The sequence below is a fragment of the Schistocerca cancellata genome, chromosome 11 (genome assembly GCF_023864275.1).
Source record: "Schistocerca cancellata isolate TAMUIC-IGC-003103 chromosome 11, iqSchCanc2.1, whole genome shotgun sequence".
Taxonomy (NCBI): Eukaryota; Metazoa; Arthropoda; class Insecta; order Orthoptera; family Acrididae; genus Schistocerca; species Schistocerca cancellata.
Window position 1 is genome coordinate 81,465,215 of NC_064636.1, and position 18,128 is coordinate 81,483,342.

The window sequence follows — 18,128 nt, forward strand, 5'->3', positions numbered from 1 at the left end:
CCATATGAGTTCTTGATATTAATACAGCTGCTTCCCTTTTCTCCAAAGGCCTCTTCAATTTTCCTGTAGGCAGTATCTTATCTTTCCTCTAGTGCAATATTCTTCTAAATCCTTACATTTGCCTCTAGCCATTCCTGCTTAGCAGTTTTGTATGCCTTGTCAGTCTCATTTTTTGTCCGCCCCCGGTAGCTGCGTGGTCAGTGCGAGAGAATGTCAATCCTAAGGACCCAGGTTCGGTTCCCAGGTGGGTCAGAGATTTTCATCCCCATTGACATTCTACCCCACGGGAGTCCCTAGTCACACGACATTTACATTTTAGTCCCATTTTTTAAACATTTGTATTCACTTTTGCCTGATTCATTTGCTGCATTTTTTAATTTTCTCCTTTCATAAATCAAATGCAATCTCTTGTGTTATCCAGGAATTTCTACTGGGCATTATCTTTCTGCCTATTTCATTGTCTATTATCTTCACTAATTCAGCTCTCAAAGCTACCCATTTGCCTTCTACTATTCCCTCCCCCCCCCCCCCCCTCAACCTCCCTGTCCACCTCCCACCATATTTCAGTCATTTGTTGTTAATGCTCCCTTTTGAATGTTCAAAAACATCTATTCTTTTCAACTTCTCCAGATGCTATAGTGTTAATTTCCATCCTTTCTGCAGTTTCTTCAGCTGTAATCTGTAGTCCATGAGCAATAAATTGTGATCAGAATCCACATTCTCTCCCTATTACAGCAACAATTGCATACCTCACTCTTTAGTTTCAAAATTGACTACAGTTTTCTTGCTTTGTATTAATATCACATTTGCCTGCCCGGTTAGCCTTTTGGTCTAACGCACTGCTTTCCAGGTGGGAAGGCATGCTGGTCCCCGGCACGAATTCACACAGCGGATTAGTGTCGAGGTCTGGTGTGCCGGCCAGTCTGTGGATGGTTTTTAAGGCAGTTTTCCATCTGCCTCAGCAAATGCGGGCTGGTTCCCCTTATTCCGCCTCAGTTACACTATATAGATGATTGCTGCGCACACACTTTCTCCATGTATGGGTACACCAATAATTACTCTACTATGCAAACATTGGGGTTACACTTGGCTGGGGGGGGGGGGGGGGGGGGGGGGGGGGGGGGGGGGGGGACACTGGAACCACACAATAACCCTGGGTTGTGTACCACTGAGGCTACGGTGGGGACGAAGCCTCTCCATTGTTTCTACGTCCCTAGTTAAATACAGTACAATACAATATCACATTTTGTCTATAGTCTATTCCCAAAAGATACTGGATATTGTTTATTGCTGTAACCTTTGTTTCCTGTGTTTGTTGTATGTCCTCCAAACTGCAGTTTTCAAGTTGCTTTTCTTTCTGAGCTTGGTGTGACAAAAGTTTGTTTTCAGATCTGTGATGTATTATCTAAAATTTACTGTTCACAATAAAGGGTTCCATAAGTAATAAAATAATATTGATGATCTTTGTGTTTTACTGGCATTTATTCAATAATGAGAACACTGGTGGCTGATTGTTCAGAAAATAACACCCTGAAACAGTTATAGTTTCGTACAAAATATTACTCTGCTGCCGCACAGTTCTTATGCAGAATTCTGCAGGGGACTAGGATTGTTGATATTTTTCAAAATTTAGGGAATCCGATGTAGCGATATTTAAAAAAATATCACTATCGGTACTCGATATATTGAAAAATATCGTTGATATATTGACGGAAAAAATGTCGACGTATTTGCCTATAAAAATATTGGCTGCAAGTTGTAAATATACCGCTGATTGTAGAGCTGTATATGTAAGTACTGATTTATATCTAAAAACAAAGATGATGTGACTTACCAAACGAAAGCGCTGGCAGGTCGATAGACACACAAACATACACACAAAATTCAAGCTTTCGCAACCAACGGTTGCTTCATCAGGAAAGAGGGAAGGAGAGGGAAAGACGAGAGGATGTGGGTTTTAAGGGAGAGGGTAAGGAGTCGTTCCAATCCCGGGAGCAGAAATACTTACCTTAGGGGGAAAAAAGGACAGGTATACACTCGCACACACACCCCCATATCCAACCGCACATACACAGACACAAGCAGACATTTGTTCCCTACCCTCGGCTCCTGCCCTTGTAACTGCCCCCGATGTAAAACCCTGTCCCATGCACCCTCCCACCACCACCTACTCCAGTCCTGGAACCCAGAAGGTGTACACGATCAAAGGCAGAGCCACGTGTGAAAGCTCCCACATGATTTACCAACTGACCTGCCTACACTGTGACGCTTTCTATGTGAGAATGACCAGCAACAAACTGTCCTTTCACATGAATGGACACAGGCAGACAGTGTTTGTTGGTAATGAGGATCACCCTGTGGCTAAACGTGCCTCGGTGCACGGCCAGCACATCTTGGCACAGTGTTACACCGTCAGGGTTATCTGGATACTTCCACTAACACCAACCTGTCAGCACTCCGGAGGTGGGGAACTTGCTCTTCAGTATATCCTCTCTTCTCGTTATCCGCCAGGCCTCAACCTCCGCTAATTTCAAGTTGCCGCCGCTCATACCTCACCTGTCTTTCGACAAAATCTTTGCCTGTGTACTTCTGCCTTGACTGACATCTCTGCCGAAACTCTTTGCTTTGCAAATGTCTGCTTGTGTCTGTGTATGTGCGGTTGGATATGGGTGTGTGTGCGAGTGTATACCTGTCCTTTTTTCCCCCTAAGGTAAGTCTTTCCGCTCCCGGGATTGGAATGACTCCTTACCCTCTCCCTTAAAACCCACATCCTTTCGTCTTTCCCTCTCCTTCCCTCTTTCCTGATGAAGCAACCGTTGGTTGTGAAAGCTTGAATTTTGTGTGTATGTTTGTGTTTGTTTGTGTGTCTATCGACCTGCCAGCGCTTTCGTTTGGTAAGTCACATTATCATTGTTTTTAGATATATTTTGCCACGTGGAATGTTTCCCTCTATTATATCCATATCACTAAGTACTGATTTATTATTAGATGTTCTGTACATCAACAAGCTAGTAGTCTGATTAAACCTCGTAGAGCAAGAATTGAAAGAAAATCAATGCACATTCGCACTAGGGGACAACCACTATGCTAACAATGATAACTGCATGCAAGTGGCACAAAAAAAAGGTGTCCACTGGGTCCGTCATTCGGTTTCGTCAAATAAAAGAGTTGCCTGGAACACTTCATGTTGGCTTCCCTGTTTTTTCATTTCTGCAAATGCCAGCGACCTAGAAGCTGTAGTGTCAAAATTGCATCACGAAGTTAGACATTTAAGTTCCTGTTGGTAGTGGTGAGCACCGACTACGTCAGCATTTCCTCACACACATCTCTGCCCACTGCAAATATGAATCTTGTCTTTTAGATTTTTGTTCATTATTTTCAGGAAATGTTTTTGAAGAATACCAATGTGAAGGAATAGTACACTAGTCACATTAAAAATTGTTTTTTACCACAATTGGTGTGCTATTTCTTCACCTCAAAAATCTTGCTAGTCCATTCACACTGCCATCCTCAGTGAAATTGGTGTTTTTCTTTTGTGTCACATATACTTGTTTCACACAGTCAAAGGGAAAGAGTGTATGTGATGAAAGCTCAAAAAGTAATGTCTCCTTTACACAGTGAAAGTAAAATTATTTTCTACTACAGTTTCAAACAAACAAATCAGTTCTGATTTACACCAAGACGATTCTATGAATCAAAGCTAAATTTGTGTTCCATTTGTAATAATGTCATGTTTACATGAAAGGTAAACTGTGAAACATTTTTGAACATGTCTTGAGGAGTGAAATTGGATTGTGGAATAAAAGATTACTGCTGTTCATACCTCCATTATGAACAAAGTTACAAGAAAAGCAATCATATTGGTTAATACCTCCCTGGTAGTTAAAAACATTTTCTTGATACATTTCCTGTTTTGCTGCTGGACAAACAGATTGCTTGGGGCTGGCCAAAATGAATGGGACTCCTAATCAAAGATTTATAAAATTATTTAAGTATAGTTATTTCACAAAGTTCAAACTAACACAATTTTAGTTACCAACATAGTGTGATTAACATAATTTTCCTTATACATGCCCTGCTGAATATCCATGTCCTACTCTTTTGGATCAGAATTTAAGCAGTATTTGCCATTATGTTTTGTGTATATACAGTGAAATCCTTACATTAAAATACCTTTCAAATTATTTGATATCAAGCAAAATCAAACATATTTCCGTAATCAGCTACAGACAGCAAATCAGCATATAGCAGTCTTCCAGCAAATGTTTATTAGCAGAGTTGAAATTTTTCAGATTACATAGTACCATGAAGTTTTAAATACTAATGTGCCCTTTGAGAGAAATTCCTCAGCAAAACTAACTGCACTATAGTAATCAGCAACATAAATTACTGTATGTATAATAATAATCTGAAAAGCAAAGCCTGTGAAGTAATTTTGGTATTTATTACAAAATTGTAGTCTGAAAGTAAATTGCAAACAACTTGCCAGTAACTTCCCTTCACAACGACAAGTTGGTTTATTATGTATCTTTGTTCACATTAACTGTCCTCATTTCTCTGTATTACAGGTGTGCCCGCTTTGACCTCACGGCAATTCAAAGAGCAGGATTTCATGAAGGTTCTCGAGTTCTTTAACAGGGCCGTCGAGATAGCTGCCGAAGCGTCAAAAAAATCAGGTAGGTTGTTACGTGCAAACTGTGTGGAAGGTCTGTGTACAGCATACAAGTGTGGTATGTAAGTGGCTGTTTCTTCTTCTAGGTCCAAAAATTAAGGAATTCCAGGGTGTTTTAGCAAATGATGCAACAATATGTTCAAAGATAGAGAAACTGAAAGAAGAGGTTTGCAGATTTGCTTTGTGCTACCCAATGCCTGGATTTGACGACCATTAAATAAAAGTAAAATAATCGTGCTCTGTGTGCCTAGGGGGCAGTGAAATCTGATAATTTGACTATTGACTTAATGACTGTCTTACTTATTACATGTTAGTTTCTGACATGTTTATTTATTTATTTTTAGTACAAGTTTTTAATTTCTCCTGTGTTCTCTAAGTTAGGTCAGATGTATCATATAGCAACAGAATTTATGTAAGCCAGTATCGACAACTTACAACCAGAAAATTTTGAGAAAGAAATTTGCTATTTCATTACCCTTGTCTGGTACATGTAAGTTTTCTGTAGGAAATATTTGAGTAACTGAATATTTGTTAATTATCAGCTGAATCCATTTGCCAGTTGATACGCAAAGTATGTCTGTATCCGTTTTGTTATGGCGATGTAATATCTGTACATTATTTCTCTGTAAGTATAAAATAAAAACATGGTATCAACAATCACAGTGTGTTGTCATACAGTTTTGAATTTTTATAGTTCAGCTAGAGGAAATCTGCTCATCAAGCGGCAGCAGAGAGAAGAACATCAAAAGTTACAAAATTGCTAGTTTTTCCAATTGGAACACCCTTCTCTTGAAAGAGTTTAGAAAAAGAGTGGAGGAAAAAAGATTACTAAATCATGAAGCCTGAGAATATGTTAGATGGCAGCCAGTTGGGGTTTAGGAAAAGTAAGGGCACCAGAGAGGTAGTTCTGATGTTGCGACTGATAATGGAAGCAAGGCGTAGGGCAATTCAAGTCAGCTCCATGTGATTTGTGGAACTGTAAGAAGCACTCAGTAATGGTGCATAGTGTTCCAAATTGTCAGAAGAATAGGTGTAATCCATGGGGAAAGACTGTTAATATGAATCAAAAGGGAAAAATAAGACTAGAAGACCAAGAGCAAAGTGCTCAGATGAGAAACAGTGTAAGACAGGGATGTGGTCTTTCATCTCTGCTGTTCATTCTGCACATCAAAGAAGTAATGACTAAAATAAAAAAAGGCTCAGGAGTAGGTTTGAAATTTGGAGTGCAGGGATATCAGTGGCAAGATGTGTTAACATCGATATCCTCTGTGAAAGTGAAGAATAATTCCAGGACCCTGTTGAATGGAATGATCAGCCTAATATTCACATGCTATGGATTGAGAGCAAACTGAAGAAAGGCAATAGTAACGAAGAAAAGCGGAAGTGAGATTAGTGATAAACTTAACATGCAGCAATTGTGCTAACTTGGAAGCAAGATTACACTACCGGCAATTAAAATTGCTACACCACGAAGATGACGTGCTACAGATGCGAAATTTAAGCGACAGGAAGAAGATGCTGTGATATGCAAAGGATTAGCTTTTCAGAGCATTCACACAATGTTGGTGCTGGTGGTGACACCTACAACGTGCTGACATGAGGAAAGTTTCCAACCGATTTCTCATGCACAAACAGCAGTTGACCGGCGTAGCCTGGTGAAATGTTGTTATGATGCCTCGTGGAAGGAGGAGAAATGTTTACCATCACATTTCTGACTTTGATAAACGTCTGATTGTAGCCTTTCGCGATTGCGGTTTATCATATTGCAGCATTGTTGCTCGCGTCTGTCGAGATCCAATAACTGTTAGCAGAATATGTAATTGGTGGGTTCAGGAGGGTAATACGGAATGACGTGCTGGATCCCAACGGCCTCGATTCACTAACAGTCGAGATATCTTATCTGCATGGCTGTAACGGATCGTGCAGCCACGTGTCAATCCATGAGTCAACAGATGGGGACATTTGGAAGACAACAAACATCTGCACCAATAGTTTGATGTCATTTGCAGCAGCATGGACTATCAGCTCGGAGACCACGGCTGCAGTTACCCGTGACGCTGCATCACAGACAGGAGCGCCTGCGATGGTGTACGCAATGACGAACCTGGGTGAACGAATGGCAAAACGTCATTTTTTCCGATGAATCCAGGTTCTGTTTACAGCATCACGATGGTCGCATCCGTGTTTGGCGACATCACTGTGAACGCACATTGGAAGCGCATATTCGTCATCGCCATATTGGCGTATCACCCAGCGTGATGGTATGGGGTGCCATCGGTTACACGTCTCAGTCGCCTCTCGTTCGCATTGCCAGCACTTTGAACAGTCGATGTTACATTTCAGATGTGCTATGGCCAATGGCTTTACCTTTCATTCGATACCTGCGAAATCCTACATTTCAGTAGGATAATGCACAACCACATGTTGCAGGTCCTGTACGGGCCTTTCTGGATACAGAAAATGTTCGACTGCTGCCCTGGCCAGCACATTCTCCAGATCTCTCACCAATTGAAAACGTCTCGTCAATGGTGATCGAGCAACTGGTATGTCAATACGCCAGTCACTACTCTTGATGAACTGTGGTATTGTGTTGAAGCTGCACAGGTAGCTGTACTATAAACGCCATCCGAGCTCTGTTTGACTCAATGCCCAGGCGTATCAAGGCCATTATTATGGCCAGAGGTGGTTGTTATGGGTACTGATTTCTCAAGATCAATGCACCCAAATTGCGTGAAAATGTGATCACATGTCAGTTCTAGCATAATATATCTGTCCAAAGAATACCCGTTTATCATCTATATTTCTTCTTGGTGTAGCAATTTTAATGGCCAGTAGTGTATATGTGATGGGCGGAGCAAGGAGGATGTACACTGACGGGTCATAGTAAGCTTGACACCTGTCAAAAGCCTGAATAACCACCGTTCACAGAGTGGATGTGCAGAAAGAGATTCAGTGAGGGTCTGAAAAGTTCCAAGCAGAGATGTGGAGCCATGCCGACTCTGCCAGATTTCTCAGTTGAGGATCTGTGTGCCTTATCGAGGTGGTCCTGCAGATTCTCAATTGGTTTAAAATCTGGTAACTTTGGTGGCCAGGGGAGTACGGTACTCTTTGAACTACACACAGACACTGCTAACTGTGTGACACATTGCACTGTCCTGCTGGTAGATGCCATTGTGCCAAGGAAAACAAACTGGATGTAGGGTGGACACAGCCTCCAAGGATAGGTGCGTACTTGTGCTGACCCATTGTGCCTCGCAGAATGACAAGATTACCCAGGGATTACCATGAAAACGTACCCCAGACCGTAGCGCTTCTTCCTCTAGTGTGGCCACTTGTTGCTTTCAGACATTTCGTGCAGAGTGAGCATAAAACGTGATTCATCTTAAAAGCCCATCTGTCACTGCTCAGTGGAAGTCCAGATGCGGCATTGGCATGCAGATTTGGACCTTGGTATGTCTGCTTGCCTATAGACATCTCTGCAGCCAAGGTTCAGCCCTGTCATCTGTGGCTCATGGGCCAGCACAGCTTCTTGAGCACCGGGTTTGAATATCACCGTTTTGCCACCCACGACATACTTGAACCGTTTTGGAAATGTTTCCACCCGTGGCCCCAAAAGCCAATGACTGTGCTCATTTGGATGTCAGTTAATTGCTCCATTTCCACATTATGACAATGTCTGCACTGTTCTCCATGACACCCCCCCCCCCCCCCCCGCCACAAACATGCTTTATACAGGGTGATTTATTTTTTCCACCTTGTACAAATGCTAGGGACTGAATGATGAGAGCATATGGAACAAAAAGAGGTCTAATGAACTTACGTTTGGAAATGTGTGATTTCCATGCTAGAGACCATTTATTCAATCATACTTTGTTACAGTAAAGCTACTGTACATGCATGCTGGTGTTGACAGATGTGAAAATTACCAAACTATCAGTTTAATAAGTCACAGCTGCAAAATACTAACGCGAATTCTTTACAGACAAATGGAAAAACTGGTAGAAGCCGACCTCGGGGAAGATCATTTTTAATTCCGTAGAAATGTTGGAACACGTGAGGCAATACTGACCTTACGACTTATCTTAGAAGAAAGATTAAGGAAAGGCAAACCTACATTTCTAGCATTTGTAAACTTAGACAAGGCTTTTGACAATGTTGACTGGAATACTCTCTTTCAAATTCTAAAGGTGGCAGGGGTAAAATACAGGGAGCGAAAGGCTATTTACAATTTGTTCCGAACCCAGATGGCAGTTACAAGAGTCGAGGGACATGAAAGGGAAGCAGTGGTTGGGAAGGGAGTAAGACAGGGTTGTAGCCTCTCCCCGATGTTATTCAATCTGTATATTGAGCAAGCAGTAAAGGAAACAAAATAAAAATTCACAGTAGGTATTAAAATCCATGGAGAAGAAATAAAAACTTTAAGGTTCGCCGATGACATTGTAATTCTGTCATAAACAGCAAAAGACTTGGAAGATCAGTTGAACGGAATGGACAGTGTCTTGAAAGGAGGATATAAGATGAACATCAACAAAAGCAATACGAGGATAATGGAATGTAGTCGAATTAAATAAGGTGATGCTGAGGGAATTAGATTAGGAAATGAGACACCTAAAGTAGTAAAGGAGTTTTGCTATTTGGGGAGCAAAATAACTGATGATGGTCAAAGTAGAGAGGATATGAAATGTAGACTGGCAATGGCAAGGAAAGCATTTCTGAATAAGAGAAATTTGTTAACATCGAGTATAGATTTAAGTGTCAGGAAGTCATTTATGAAAGTATTTGTATGGAGTGTAGCCATGTATGGAAGTGAAACATGGATGATAAATAGTTTGGACAAGAAGAGAATAGAAGCTTTTGAAATGTGGTGCTACAGAAGAGTGCTGAAGATTAGATGGGTAGATCACATAACTAATGAGGAGGTATTGAATAGGATTGGGGAGAAGAGGAGTTTGTGGCACAACTTGACTAGAAGAAGGGACCGGTTGGTAGGACATGTTCTGAGGCATCAAGGGATCACCAATTTAGTACTGGAGGGCAGCGTGGAGGGTAAAAATTATAGAGGGAGACTGAGAGATGAATACACTAAGCAGATTCAGAAGGATGTAGGCTGCAGTAGGTACTAGGAGATAAAGAAACTTGCACAGGGTAGAGTAGCATGGAGAGCTGCATCAAACCAGTCTCGGGACTGAAGACCACAACAACAACATCTGGGAGTAGGCATTAGGAGTGATTTAAAATGGAATGACCATATTAAATTAATAGTCAGTAAAGCAGGTGGCAGACTGAGATTCATTGGAAGAATCCTAAGGAAATGCAATCCGATAACAAAGGAAGTAGGTCACAGTACAGTTATTCGCCCACTTCTCGAATACTGCTCACCAGCGTGGGATCCGTACCAGATAAGGTTGATAGAAGAGATAGAGAAGATCCAACGGAGAGAAGTGCACTTCATTACAGGATCATTTAGTAATCGCGAAAGCATTACGGAGATGATAAACTCCAGTGGAAGACTCTGCAAGAGAGACGCTCAGTAGCTCGGTACGGGCTTTTGTCAAAGTTCTGAGAACATACCTTCACGGAGTCTAACAGTATATTGCTCCCTCCTACGTAAATCTCGCGAAGACCATGAATATAAAATCAGAGATTAGAGCCCACACAGGGGCATACTGACAATCTTTCTTTCCATGAACAATACGAGACTGGAATAAAAGGGAGAACCGATAGAGATACTCAAAGTACCGTCCGCCACGCACCGTCAGGTGGCTTCCTGAGTGTGGATGTATATGTAGATGTAAATATTGTCAACATTCCACTGTGCAGTAAGGGTGCCGTAGATGATAACTGAAGGAGTCCTGCTATGAAATGAAATGGCATATCAGACCATCACTTCTGGCTGCCAAGTCTTGTGGCGGGCGACACTCAGGTTGGTATCCCAACACTGTCTGGGGCACCTCCCGACACATGTTCGCTGGTTGTTGGGACTTGGTTCAAAGTGGGACTTATCGCACCGGACAATTCTACTCCAGCCAATGAGATTGGTTGGTTGATTTTGGGGAGGAAACCAAACAATGAGGTCATCAGTCCCATCAGATTATGGAAGCACAGGGAAGGAAGTCAGTCGTGCCCTTCCAAAGGAACCATTCCGACTACAGTCAGTGAGATTCAAGGCTAAGAAAATGTGAATGGAGATGCTCCGGACAGTGATGGGGTACCAACCTACACTACTGGCCATTAAAATTGCTACACCAAGAAGAAATGCAGATGATAAACGGGTATTCATTGGACAAATATATTATACTAGAACTGACATGTGATTACATTTTCACGCAATTTGGATGCATAGATCCTGAGAAATCAGTACCGAGAACAACCACCTCTGGCCATAGTAATAGCCTTGTATGCCTGGGCATTGAGTCGAACAGATCTTGGTTGGCGTGTACAGGTACAGCTGCACATGCCGCTTCAACACGATACCACAGTTCATCAAGAGTAGTGACTGGTGTGACGAGCCAGTTGCTCGGCCACCATTGACCAGACGTTTTCAATTGGTGAGAGATCTGGAGAATGTGTCGGCCAAGGCAGCAGTCGAACTTTTTCTGCATCCAGAAAGGCACGTACAGTTGTGCATTATCCTCCTGAAATGTAGGGTTTCGCAGGGATCGAATGAAGGGTAGAGCCACGGGTCATAACACATGTGAAATGTAAAGTCCACTGTTCAAAGTGCCATCAATGCGAACAAGAGGTGACCGAGACGTGTAGCCAATGGCACCCGATACCATCACGCCGGGTGATATGCCAGTATGGCGATGACGAATACACGCTTCCAATGTGCGTTCACCGCGATGTCGCCAAACACAGATACGACCATTGTGATGCTGTAAGCAGAACCTGGATTCATCCAAAAAAATGACGTTTTGCCATTCGTGCACCCAGGTTCGTCGTTGAGTACACAATCACAGGCGCTCCTGTCTGTGATGCAGCGTTGAGGGTAACCGCAGCTGTGGTCTCCGAGCTGATAGTCAGTGCTGCTACAAACGTTGTCAAACTGTTCGTGCAGATGGTTGTTGTCTTGCAAACGTCCCCATCTGTTGACTAAGGGACGTGGCTGCACGATCCGTTACAGCCATGCAGATAAGATGCCTGTCATCTGGACTGCTAGTGATACGAGGCAGTTGGGATCCAGCACAGCTTTCCGTATTACCCTCCTGAACCCACCGATTCCATATTCTGCTAACAGTCATTGGATCTTGACCAACACAAGCAGCAATGTCGCGATTCAATAAACCGCAATCGCGACAGGCTACAATCCGACCTTAACCAAAGTCGGAAACATGATAGTAAGCATTTCACCTCTTTACATGGGGCATCACAACAATGTTTTACCAGGCAACACCAGTCAACTGCTGTTTGTGTATGAGAAATCGGTTGGAAACTTTCCTCATATCAGCCCATTGTAGGTGTTGCCACCGGTGCCAACCTTGTGTGAATGCTCTGAAAAGCTAATCATTTGCATATCACAGCATCTCCTTCCTGTCGGTTAAATTTCGCATCTGTAGCACGTCATCTTCGTGGTGTAGCAATTTTAATGGCCAGTAGTGTAACTATCATCTGCCATACAGCCCGACAACCAGGGATGATCTGGGGTCCCGTATCAGTCCATTGCAGGACCCGTTTGCTTATCACCAGGATTGGTGGTCACAAAGTAGATGAAGTTAAGGAAACCTGCTACCTAGGCAGTAAAATAACCCATGACAGGTGGAGCAAGGAGGATGTCTGACCAAGGGAAATTTACTATTGTCATCCATAAGCCTTAATATGAGGAAGAAGTTTCTGAGACTGTACCTTTGTCGCACAGCGTTGTATGCTAGTGAAACATGGACTGCAGGAAATCCAGAACAGAAAATTGAAGCATTTGAGATGTGACACTACAGACAAATACTGAAAATTGGGTGGGCTGATAAGGTAAGTAATGAGGAGGTTCTCCACAGAATTGGAGAGGAAAGGAATATGTGGAAAACACCGACAAGGAGTAGGGACAGGATGATAGGATTTGTGTTAGGACTTTAAGGAAAATTTGGAAATTTGTGGTAAGGTCTTATGGGACCGAACTACTTAGGTCATCGATCCCTAAGCCTATACACTACTTAATCTAACTTAAACTATGGACAACACACGCACACCCATGCCTGAGGGAGGACTCGAACCTCTGACGGGAGGAGCCGTGACAAGGCACCTCAGACCATTAGGCTGACTTCAGGGAATAATCTTTGTGGTAGTAGAGGGAGCTACCGTATTAACTCGAATCTAAGCTGCACTTTTTTTTCCAGGCTTTGTAATTCAAAAAACCGCTTGCGGGTTAGAATCGAGTGCTAGTTCTGAAAAATGTTGGTAGGTGCCGCCACAACTAACTACTGCCATTGAATATATGTAGCGCTACAAAGGCATGCTTTGCAGTCACAAAGATAAATATTGGCACCAAAACCTCTGCGTCAGTAAATAAATTAAAAGCAAAGGAAGAAGAATGTAAACATTATGCCATGTCTTTTGTGTTTGCTGCTATCTCATTTAAATCCTGTCTGCCTAATAAACTACGAAACTAGAGTGAGATAACAGCAAATGCGGAAGATTATACATATCATGTCATGTTTATATTCGTATTATTCTTATGCTGAATAGTGATAGTCAGAAATGAAGCACGGCAACTGACTAGATTTTTAAATCTAAGATGACTCTAATTTCTGTGCAGAATGTAATGTACTAAAGACGTGTCTGCAAAGATTTTCAAATGGAGAAAAATTTTTGCTAAACTCTCGTTCAGAACATCTTCTATCATACATAGTCTATTTTTTTGTTCTTGTTGCTCATTATAAAAGAAAGCAACAGTGTAAGTAACAAAAAATAACAGTCTCTTGTCATTGTTTCGCTTATGAGACAATTTCTCTCTCTATCTCTATCTCTATCTCTATCTCTATCTCTCTATCTCTCTATATCTATCTCTATCTCTATCTCTCTATCTCTCTATCTCTATCTCGATTGCTTGTACATGATTACTTACTAATATTACAACTTTACAGTGTAAATTACCCTGAAGGTGACCCCATCGCAGGTTGAAACTGACTGGCGACAAAATAAATAATGCGATAGTGAATGTCACTTTGATTAATTGACGTAGCAATGGCTACTTGGTAAAGCTTAACTGTTAAGCTTATGACTAGGACCAAACTACTGTAGCTGTATCTTCATCCATTCGACCTCAATTGTGTCTCATGTTAGGGTGGTCTAAAACTTTTCTCTACCCTTGAATTTCGAGTCTCAAATTTCAGGTGCGGCTTAGATTCGAGAAATTTTTTTTTTTTTTTTTTCCCCGTGATTTAGAGTCTCATTTTATAGGTGCGGCTTAGATTCAAGTGCGGCATAGATTCAAGCAAATATGGTATATAGGAGTAAAAGAGGGCAATGCAGGAGGACTTCTAGATCTACAACAAGAGCAATGGCATAATGTCCATAAAAGCTCTTAGGCTGAGCCTAACCAAAAAATTTCAAAATAATTCATCCAGATTCAGTTTAACCTGATATAATCATATACCCTTGTAAATGTTTTCAAATATTCTATGTCTAAACTTCATACAGGCATCTGCCAGTATAATGTGTCACTCCTCTAGCTTTGCAACCAGTAGCAGCTCAGAATTCCGTGCTCATTACGAACATGCACTGTAAGCCTTTGTCTTTCAGGCGGTGGACTGGAGTTTCTGCAGTGTGGATACAGTTTTTAAAAGCTGGCATTGGATTTGTTTGTACTTCTCGCCAGCAGGTGGATACACACCTAAGTGGAATGAGAAATCATTCAGCAGTTCCCTAGCAGAGAGCACTACTTCACATCGTCTAGTAGATTAGTAGCAAGCCAGGCAGAGGCAGAAACAATTAACTCATAATTTAAGTGTTTACTTTAAACACAAAGAACAAGAAGGCATTCATAAATCATAGAAAATAAATGTCACTCATTATTGGATATTGTTGCAAGATCATAGGAAATACCCTATGTATTTTTGTTGTTCCTCAGATTAGAATTTGGTAGCCTTACTTATTCCAGATGTTGATAGTTACGTAGTGTGTGTTTGTAGGCTTTCATATCAATAGTACTAGATGTACTTAAGGTGAAACCAGGAACATGAATTATGTAGTTAAAATATAGTAAATAGTCTGGTAGTGATTAACTGATTATAGAATGTATTTTGGTGTGCCCTGTCACGTGTGAAGTGTCATCATCAATTTGTCTTGTCATTGTGTTGTCAAATGGAAAATTGTAAGTTGTCTAATATTTAAATCATTATCTAGTAATGCTTGATATTGCTGACTACTTCAAACTGTCTTAGACACATTTATTTTATCTCAAGATCCACTTAATTTTTTAATTGAAAAACCTGCAGTAGATAAGGAAACTGTGAAACCTTCAAACAGCAGGAGTTCATATCTCATGATATCAATATTTACATACAGAAAAAGGACAGGAGGATAGAATTAATTTATAAAAAGATGTAATGGTGAGTTACTATGTGTTATATTTTTTATTAATGTGTAGCTGTTTATTATTTTCATGCATTTATTCTAGAACAATTTCTGTAATAGTTTCAATCTTAGTGGAAACATGTAGCTAAGTTACTTCTGCATTTTTTTTATTTTACAAGTTTTCGTTTTAAGATTTTTTCTTCTTTTGAAACTCTTAATTCTCAGCCTATCGCACAAAAAATGCCATGTTTTGCTACTGAGCAAGAGACAGAGAATGTTGTATAAGCAAGTTAGAGAGAGTGGAAATTTCTCACAAATGAGTCAAAAATAGGGTGGAAAACAAAATGTCCAGAAAATCGTGAAAGGCAGAAGAAATAAAACACATTTAAAGAAAACATGAGACAACAGTAGAGCAAGACAGCAAGTGTTTCACAAAGTAAGGCCATGTGGGTGGATGAAACCAGCCACACATCTACTGCATAGGAAGTGGTTTCAAGAGAGAGAATCCAGGTTGACGTGTGTGGTAAAACAAGTAATGTAGCTGGACATCTTGAACTGTTGATCACACCTACATTTATTTTATCAGATAACTGGATTCGACTTCCTAGCCATCTACAAGAGGAAAATAAAAATAAAGCTATTGCAGAATTTTTGGAATGTGTGATGTCCTAAAACTGAGAATGGTGCTTGCAATACCAGTTATTACTGAATTGTAGGACACATGCATAGTGCATGCACAACACAGAACAACTTCAGAAAAGTAGACTGCAAATATTCTGTGAATGCATTGCTGAGGAAATAAATAATTAATAACCACAAAGTGAGGCTTCAGCATAAAAGTTAATAAGAGCCATATGACAAGAGATTTTCACTCAAGTCTGAAAATGGAAGTGGTTGAATGTTAGTGAACTTTTTATACCACACTTGTATCTGGTTACTTCATTCAAGTTATAACTACACTACTGGCCATTAAAATTGCTGCACCAAGAAGAAAAGCAGATGATAAACGGGTATTCATAGGACAAATATATTATACTAGAACTGACATGTGATTACATTTTCACACAATTTGTGTGCATAGATACTGAGAAATCAGTACCCAGAACAACCACCTCTGGCCGTAAAAACAACCTTGTACGCCTGGGCATTGAGTCAAACAGAGTTTGATTGATGTGTACAGGTACAGCTGCCCATGCAGCTTCAACACGATACCACAGCTCATCAAGAGTAGTGACTGGCATATTGTGATGAGCCAGTTGCTCGGCCACCATTGACCAGACGTTTTCAGTTGGTGAGAGATCTGGAGAATATGCTGGCCAGGGCAGCAGTCAAACATTTTCTGTATCCAGAAAGGCGTGTACAGGACCTGCAACATGCGGTCATGCATTATCTTGCTGAAATGTAGGGTTTCGCAGGGATCGAATGAAGGGTAGAGCCACGGGTGGTAACACATCTGAAATGTAACGTCCACCATGCAAAGTGCCGTCAATGTGAACAAGAGGTGACCGAGACGTGTAACCAATGGCACCCCATACCATCACGCCGGGTGATGACGAATACATGCTTCCAATGTGCATTCACCGCAATGTCACCAAACATGGATGTGACCATCGTGATGCTGTAAACAGCACCTGGATTCATCCAAAAAAAAATGACGATTTTCCATTCATACACCCAGGTACGTCATCAAGTACACCATCGCAGGTGCTCCTGTCTGTGATGCAGCGTCAAGGTTACCGCAGCCACTGTCTCCGAGCTGATAGTCCATGCTGCTGCAAACGTCGTCGAACTGTTCATGCAGATGGTTGTCGTCTTGCAAACGTCCCCGTCTGTTGATTCATGGATCGAGATTTGGCTGCACGATCCATTACAGCCGTGCAGATAAGATGCCTGTCATCTCGACTGCTAGTGATACGAGGCCATTGGGATCCAGCACGGCTTTCCATATTACCCTCCTGAACCCACCAATACCATATTCTGTTAACAGTCATTGGATCTCAACCAATGCGAGTAGCAATGTTGCGATATGATAAACCGCAATCGTGATAGGCTACAATCGGACCTTTAACAAAGTCAGAAATGTGATGGTACGCATTTCTCCTCCTTACACGAGGCATCACAACAACGTTTCACCAGGCAACACCGGTCAACTGCTGTTTGTGTATGAGAAATCGATTGGAAACTTTCCTCATATCAGTACGTTGTAGGTGTCGCCACCGGCACCAACCTTGTGTGAATGCTCTGAAAAGCTAATCATTTGCATATCACAGCATCTTCTTCCTGTCAGTTAAATTTCATGTCTGTAGCAAGTCATTTTCGTGGTGTAGCAATTTTAATGGCCAGTAGTGTATTATAAAGCATGGTAATTGCTTTGTAATTACAGAAGCAGAATGAATCACTCACACTGCACTGAAGTGTGTGCTGTTTTGAAAATTTTGATATACTAAAACCATAGTCTACAGCAAACTGTTGTGACACTCTAAAAGGCAAAAAACTGCAACTCTTTGACAAATGCAGTGGAGATAGGAATATAAGCAGCTACCCTGTAGTAACAGAAGAATGGCATGATATGAACTGCTAAATAACTGTTTGTATGCTGTTACTTCTATATTTCCCAACCACTGAAATGAAATTAGTGTGTCGCATTGTTGGCTGGAAGTTCAACTGTCGAGAGCAAGTCTTATTTCAGTCAACGCCACATTGGGCAAGTTGCATGCTGGTGATGGGGATAAAATGATGATGAGGACAACACAACACCCAGTCCACGAATGGAGAAAATGTCCAACCCAGCCAGAAATCTAACCCGTGCCCACTGCATGGGATGCAAGCATGTAACCACTCAGCTAAACAGGCAGACTCACAGCCACTAAACAGGGCAGATATTTTTCCAATGTGAATGGGAGAATGTAATTAGGCTGACATACTGGCTTTTGCTACCAGCAAGATATAG

The 18,128-nt window shown here is 41.4% G+C and overlaps 1 protein-coding gene across 1 annotated transcript in view; it reads left to right on the forward strand.

The window, feature by feature from the left end:
- LOC126108232 (serine hydroxymethyltransferase, mitochondrial-like) overlaps positions 1 to 4,889 on the forward strand; it is a 205,713-nt gene extending 200,824 nt beyond the window's left edge. Inside the window, exons 9-10 of the mRNA XM_049913463.1 lie at positions 4,569 to 4,676; positions 4,759 to 4,889. Coding sequence (XP_049769420.1) covers positions 4,569 to 4,676; positions 4,759 to 4,889 — 239 coding nt within the window. The remainder of the gene's footprint in view (positions 1 to 4,568; positions 4,677 to 4,758) is intronic.
- The last annotated feature ends 13,239 nt before the right edge of the window (positions 4,890 to 18,128 follow it).